The sequence below is a fragment of the Hakea prostrata genome, chromosome 1 (genome assembly GCF_041222555.1).
Source record: "Hakea prostrata isolate BN-2017 chromosome 1, UWA_Hpros_2, whole genome shotgun sequence".
Taxonomy (NCBI): domain Eukaryota; kingdom Viridiplantae; phylum Streptophyta; class Magnoliopsida; order Proteales; family Proteaceae; genus Hakea; species Hakea prostrata.
Genome location: NC_142600.1, coordinates 80,283,161 through 80,290,660, shown reverse-complemented (window position 1 = coordinate 80,290,660; position 7,500 = coordinate 80,283,161). Strand labels below are relative to the sequence as shown.

The 7,500-nt window shown below is 47.2% G+C and overlaps 1 protein-coding gene and 1 pseudogene across 1 annotated transcript; both read right to left on the bottom strand.

Annotated features, from left to right (window-relative positions):
* LOC149030414 (uncharacterized) overlaps positions 1 to 600 on the bottom strand; it is a 3,470-nt pseudogene extending 2,870 nt beyond the window's left edge.
* On the bottom strand, positions 228 to 2,952 carry LOC149030413 (putative mitochondrial protein AtMg00530). The gene is given in 2 exon segments (XM_089145175.1): positions 228 to 962; positions 2,797 to 2,952. Coding segments are annotated over 2 exon segments (453 nt in total). The 3' UTR covers positions 228 to 665.
* Positions 2,953 to 7,500: the final 4,548 nt, after the last annotated feature.

The window sequence follows — 7,500 nt, the reverse complement described above, 5'->3', positions numbered from 1 at the left end:
CGGAGCAACCCCCCTGGTTCCAGACCCAGGAGTCAACTTTCCCGTATGAGCATTCGGTACATGTATCAGTCCGTGGAAGAGTGAAAGGGTCACCACTACTGAGGATCTCCCCCCTAATCTTAGATAGGTCGTCTGAGGGTTCGCCGCGGTTCATTGCTGTGCTTACACACTAGGCTACCCTTCTCCGAAAGCTCCGCGGGACCACCTACCACTAGTCTTCGGCCGGAGGGGTTTATTGCACAAGCCGGGACGCAGGCTCCCGAAGAGGGAAGCCCAACGAATGTCAGATGCAAAGCCCCGCACCTCATTAAGATCATATTGGCATACTCTCCCAAAAAAGAAAGAGCAGACCCCATTGAAGACGGGAGTGAGGTACAACAAGGTGCGCGTTAGCGTCCACCGCCCTTCTCACGGAGCCGTACGTGGACGTTACCGCTCATACAGCTCCCAGCCAGCAAGCAGTTAGCCTTCCTCTACAAGGAATGGAAGTGTGGATGAATCGACATCAAATAGAGGTGCGAAGCGAACTCTGATTTATATACATATTATATAAATAGAGGAATTCGGTTTTTCTTTTCAGCAATAACATGATAAGAGCATCCCTTTCAAAAAAACCTATGGATCCCCCCCCCACCACCACCCGGTCACCCCCCTATCCTGCCACTTCAGCACCTTGTGATCTTTGAGAAGATCATTACGAGCCCTCTCCGTCAATCTTTTTGTAGATTCCGATAATTCCATGGTGGATCAGGACGAGAATGAATCCGGGAATCCAGGACATACTCTCTTTCAGACCCTCTGCTCTCCTCTGGGGAGGGGTTTTTATAGAGAGAGAGGTGAGTCGAGGGTAGCCTCCCGCTTGACCGATTTTTCGGAGTCGGAGGAAGATCTCTCATCTGATGCCCCTGAACAAGAAGGTGACGAAGTCGATGTGAGATCAGCAGCAAAAGAAAGAAGAGGTGCTACTCTCCCCGCCCCCGGATAAGCCTTAAAAAAAAAAACAGAACTCCCCGGACACAAACAAAAGAAAGAAGAAGAGGGCCATGATGATGATCCTATGTTCGTTTTCGCCCTGCCCCGATGATGCGCTCCTAGCTCGCGGAGCTACATACCGGAAAAAGAAGGAATGACTCTATCTATTACTTACTTTGAGAAGAGAATCGTTGGTTTGACCGACAGACTACGTGGGAAATACGAGATCTAGGCAAGCCGCTACATGTTCTCCCCTTGCCCTCGAACGATAGAAGAACTACAACTCTTCTCTCAGATAGCGGTCGATCGGTTCGCATCTATGGTCAATCAATAGGTCCGCGGATCTATTCTTCTATACGATAAATCGCCATCTCGTAGCACCACCACGACACCGATTCTCGTTCTTATTCGGAGCCCCCCATGCCGTGACTTCGACTATAGTATGATGAATGAGTGGAAAGATCTTTATAGAAGTCCCTGTCCGATCCAACCAAAGAGTTAGTATCGTATATCTCCATTTTTTTTTAAGATAAGGGGGCGAGTTCTTTCAGAAAAGACTTGCTGCTCTCCTATCCGAATCCCGCGAGTGACTAAGCGCGAGACGAGCCATAACAAAAGGGGCTTATATGGTAGAATCGACCATAGATATTTTCTTTTTTCGGTATATTTGCATCAGGCTTAGCCCCTAGTAAGAAGGTGTTCCCGAAAGGGGACGAAAGCTGTCTAAGATCGTTCGTCTAAGATCCTGTGTGCGGCTTAGTAGCGCGTGAACAGAACACGTAGCCTAAGCGGAACTAAATATTCAACCAACCGGCTGATCTATTTAATCAGCTTACTGTCAATAAACCATGTGTTAGGTTCTCGTTGCGGGAGATCTTGGAACGTGCCCGTCGTGTGGATGCGCATACAAATAGGGTCAGTCACTATTCGACCGTGCGGAGAGTGAATTCTATATTATATCAGTCGGGTAGGCTGGACTGGGGTTCTGGGAAATTCTCTACGAATTCTTCTTTGCAAGAGACATCCCTGGGTTTAGTGATGTCTCCGGCAGCCTTGCGGGGATCTCCAGATCGAATAATTTGTTTACAAGACGCTCTTAGGGGGTCCTCTCGGATTCCAGCTTTTTACTTATCTTATATAAAGCTTTGACCTACTCCAATCGCAGGGATGTACGATTTATACAGGTAGTGGGGTCATGTATACTCATGGGATGGCTTATGTGGTGGAGTAATGATCTCCATATCATCCAAATCCATCAAGATCTATGTAGTTGTTCAGTAAACAATTATACTTCTCGCATGCAGTACCCGAGTCTTGCCCATTTAAGGAATATGGAGGGTACGCAGTAGGCTCGGTCGCCTTGACCAATCACAGATCAGCCCGACTAACGGTCGCTTTGATCCGTTACAGATCAGCTCGAAAGTACCCCTTTCTATTATGATAGGGGCGGATGGTAGGGCTAGAACAGGCATAATCGCTTGAACTAAAAGAAGTGGGCCGACTATCTTCCAAAATAATATAAATAATAATATATTATTCTATTTCTAATCTTTTTCTATTTATTAGGCTTTAGGCGGCGGATCGGTTGAAATAAAGATCGGGCTATTCGGGATCGGCTAGGTGATCGACTCCTTTCTTTCCATCCCCTCCCTCTGATGGCGAAAGCGTGATATGTCAGCCAGCCATGGACTGCTGGCTGCCTTTATGATAGGTAGTAGGCATCGGATCAAAGGGGAATCGAACAGAGTATCGCTCTATCACATCGGGTGGATAGGTACGGATTAACAGCTGAACGTGGGGATCACGGCAAAGAAATGCCCTTACCTGCCATCTCTGCCGGCCGAGTGCAGCGAAGGTTCCTTCATCAGTAGTAGTAGTAGCTAATGAAAAGGCTGAAAGGGGATCTGTTCGAACCAGAACTGAGACTGGAGAGGGGGGCGAATCCCGCATAGACCAATAGATCGAGATTCCATAGTCCATTTCGGATCCAGATCGAGCTTATTACTCGACTGCTAGGTTTTTATCCCTATAGAATGAATAAGGTTGGAGAAAGGAAAGGTGCGCATACGCGCTCAACTGATGAGGAGAGGGCGGGCTAAAGAAAGGGCAAAGCTATCGTTCGAGTGGTCTATTCTCACTATCGGGAAATAGACATGTTGGTACCTCCTCCCCGCAAGGCGAAGGGAAAAGCGCTGTTTAGCAGGGGGGGTTTAGAGAACTATCATTGTTTGAACGGCATCGCTGTCCCATCCGATAAAGAAGAAAGGGTCCCCCTGAACATGTTGAGTGGAAAAATTGGAAAATGAATTAGTATTAGTATAGTACAAGTGCCACACGAATGTGAACTCTTGGCCGGAATAATGTTCGAAAAAAAAGGTTGGCTCCTCACCCTATCGGCGGATGAGCGGCCTCCTCACCAACCTTTCCTCATTCGCTTCATTGAGCCGCAGAATGAAAGATCTCTCCCCATTAGCAAGAGGTAATCATTTTAAAGCCACAAGAAGGTATCTCCTACTGAACGATAGGAAAGTGAGTTCTTCCAGTTGGCATTCATTAGTCCGGTTGGGTAGGAGCACCTGGTTGATCGCCCAACAAAATAGTTGTTTAGCGAATGACTCAACCTATGCATCCGGTATTTACACACTCTACCTCGAGGTGTGAATCACTTAAACTATTTATTCCCCCTACCCATGGAATAGAATTTGATACTTTGACCTTGCGAGCACCCACTCAAAATAGGGAGGGCGAACTCTTATCTCCCCGATCTCCAGGCCCACAAAAGAGATTGGAATTTTCCGTCTTCTTAGCCGACGTAAGACCTTCATCCGGCAGCAAAAAGCTGTCCCTTGGAGCAGTATCTTCCGGGTATGAACAAGCGGGAGTGCACCACATGGAGGGTACGCAGTAGTCTTTGTATGCCAAGTCACTGGACCGGCGAAACTGATTCTCCCGAGGTTGAGCTTTCAAAGCGGGATCGTTCCAACGCGCCCAGCAAACGGAGGGTGGTCTACGATCAGGCAACTCCATAAGCGAAGAAGTGCCGTCCTTCCGCCCAAAAAATGAAACCAGCCGTTGGCGGTGGTCGTAGATCACCAGAACAACAAAGACAAGGCTTCATGTGCCCCAGCAAGAAAACCAAAACTCTAACTCTAACACATAAACATTTAATAACGCGTTAGCCCCGTTATATAGGGTGGTCGGAGACCAGGGCTGTAGTCAAAAGGGCTATACTTCTATAGACGTCTCTTTTCTTGCTGCGTTAGCGCGCAGTAGTTTGATTGCTTGGCGGGCCAAAAGGCCCCTTTGTGTTGTAGTAGGGCCGTTGCTTCTTTGATTCATGCCGTAGCTTGCAGCTTTCGAGCCGGAGTTTGCTTGAAATAGAGTCCCATCCGCAACGAACCGACCATTGGGAGAAGCAGAAATTGATGAGTGAGCGATCCGGCTTCTAGCCCTTCCATGATGGATTTGTTTGCCTGAAAACCCCGACCTCGGTAGAAAACGAACGGCTAACCCCTCTCATTCATCTCCGTAATAACAACTTGATGTGAGGAGGTGCCATCATTCCCCTCCCTCAGGGACAAAGAGAAAAGGCGGCGCGAGGAACTAAACAAATGCAGGGAGGGTGCATTTGTTCTAGTTGGCCAAGCGGCCATCCCCCGTCTTCCCTAGCCAGGGATTAGTCATTCAAGGATCAGTTGATGCGCCATCCGCCGGGAGAGGGGGTCCCTCCCATCATGACGATGAAAAGTCAAGTAAGACTAATTCTAATACTGGAGTACCGCAGTACTGCCTACTTCGAAGTAAGCCACTTGCTGGTTCTTTCGAAGCTTAGTAGCTAAAGCGTACTTGCTTGTGCGTCTTGCTTACTTGCTTTAAAGTAGCTTACTTGCGTCTTAAAGGAGGTACGCGGATTTGGGCTGCTAAGCGGAACCAGACCATTCAACTTGCCATTTGCACTCTCCTAGGGTGCGATCGTAGGGAGCTTGCTTTGAATCAGCAAATCCTTCTTTTTAGTTCTTTTGAAAAGCGTGAGCGGCGTGGGCATGAAGCTAGCAGCAGCGAGCGATTTGCGGTCGTGAGAAGGAGGTATGAAGTATATCTTTATATAAGCGGATGTATGTCTAAACGATTGATTGATCGGTGGGTTCGCCCGTCCAACAAGATGATACGATACCAGGCCGAGAAGTCACGCTAGCAATATGCTTAACACATGCAAGTCGCACAACGTTTTCGGAATGAAGGTTTCTAAGGCCAAGTTGCTACTAGCTTACTGTGGTCTACGATCAGAAGCAGTATCAGACGAAGACACTCCTCACGGATGCTCAGGCACGAAGTCCACTTCCACTTGCCGGAATCGGTACCCGATGATATATGGAAGCGGATAATTCGTCGAGAGGGGTGGGGGAAGGTTCGTTCAGTTGGCGCTAATGATAATACCAAGTACCGAGCCTACCAAGCCTACGGAACCTTACAACACCGTACCGTAACGAGTTGGACCATGCCGAGGGAAAGAAAGCCTTAGTAAAAGGAGACAAATGATTGTGCGAGCAGCTATAAAAGCTATAAAATAAAATAGAATACGCGAACCACCGTTGTTCATCAACTGGAGGAGTAGTTGCCGAGTTGACAGGGGAGTCCATAATCAAATCAAATCTATTTCAAAAAAGAAGTTCCGCGCATTGTTGGAGAAGGGGGGATTCTCGTTCAATAGACAGATCACCTCGAAGCTGACTGAGGCAATGACCAGAGAGAGTAGATCAGGCTTCCGGCTATGAGGATGGATGATAATTGGTTTCGCCAAGGTAACTATTTTTGAATGACTTAAGCACAAATACAAATAGTTCTCGCCTTATTTTTTAAGATATTTCTCATTTGCTTTTGTATTTCTCGTACTCGCCTTATTTTTTAAAATCTTTCTGGTTGTAAGAAAATGTTTTCTTTTTGTTTCTGACTTGACTGTCACTATCTTATCTTATCCCTCTGATTGTGTGACGGCTGTAGACAGTTTCGCGAGGAAGGTAACGATGGCGGGTGGCCAGGTAGAGGTAACAAGGTAGGGTTCAGTATAGTTGGTCCATCAACTAAAGCTTGTTGTTCGTTCGATCAAGTAAGAACCGAGGATATGGCTTTCTTTCCACTAGTGTCGATCTAGGTAGCGAAGCTAAGCGGATTAGAGGCCCATGAGGATAGGAGAAAGTGAATGATCTACTCTTTTGAGAAGGGAAAGGAAGCAAAGAAAAGGCCTTACTAAACCAACCTCATAGGGGGCTAACGCGCGCTATGGAGTTGCTTGGTGGATCAGTCTTGCTTATTAGTTAAAGCGACCTCTACTCTACAATTAGACTATTCGTAAGGGCTTCTGTAAGGGCTTTCATTAGCGAGCGAGTGGAAAGTCAGGTGGATAAGTGAAGCCTCTCAACGTCTTTAGGGTGGCTGGCTATAATTTTAGTCACCTTAACAAGCAGAACAGAGACTCCGGGTCAAGCAAGCACTTTTTCTATTAGCGGTGATCGTTTTTGGTAAAGTGAAAGACCCCCCTAAATGAGGTTGGCGGGTGGTTGACCTAGCCTTGTGAGTGAGTAGAAAGGAGGCTTTAGAGAAAGAACTTCTTATCAGGGAAGCGCTAGTTAAAGTGAAGGAAGTTAGGGTGCGACACAACGAGAATGTCTTGTTCTAGGCGCTTGGGCGAGTAGCGGTAAGTGAAGGTTGTTAAGGAAGTCAAAAAGAAAGTGCAAGTGGTTGATTGACAAACTATTCTGGTGAGCACAGGTTCTTATTGTTCCTAAAGCTCTAGACCTCGAAGACAGATATGCCTTTGGTCAAGCGCCTACTCTTTGAACTTCCATTTCAATGTGTCTTTCTTGGTATGACAGTTAGGGAAAGTAGATAGGGAAATCTAGGGTTCAATGTCCCTCAATGCGCAGGTGCTTCCCTCAAAACTGGTTGAATAGATAAGGGTATAGTCGAACTCTGCGAAGAAAACGGAAGCCAGACGTCTATAGACGTCACGCCCTTTTGACTACAGCCCTGGTCTCCGACCACCCTGTAGTTTTCGTTCGTTCAGTCCTCTCTAAGGAGAGTCCTTCACTCACTCACTACCAACACCTAGAGATGCACTACAGTAAATAGGGACCATGTCTCACGAGCAGGGCTTGCCTCCGCTCCCAACCGGTCGGCGAAAGGCTCATTAACAAGGAAGAAATTAGTTACTGGACATAGGAGACGATAGTTTTAGTGTTCCGGGAGTGACGAAGGGAATAGGGCCGGTTTCCCGGAAAAAAAGTAGGATAGTATAGTAGTGGGTGAGCTTCCAAGCCCAGTTAGTTGACGCCCTTCTGCCCTCCGCTTTCCCAACACCTGTAATCGGACCAGATTATTCTTAAACTCCAAGCACCTGTGATCGACAACCCAGGACAGCCTCTCTTCCTCCCCACTTCCCTCTCTTCTCTTTCTCTTTCTCTCTCTCCTTCTTATTCTCCTTCTCCTTCATTCTTCTCTTTCCTTCTTCTTCTTTTCTTTTCCCCTCTC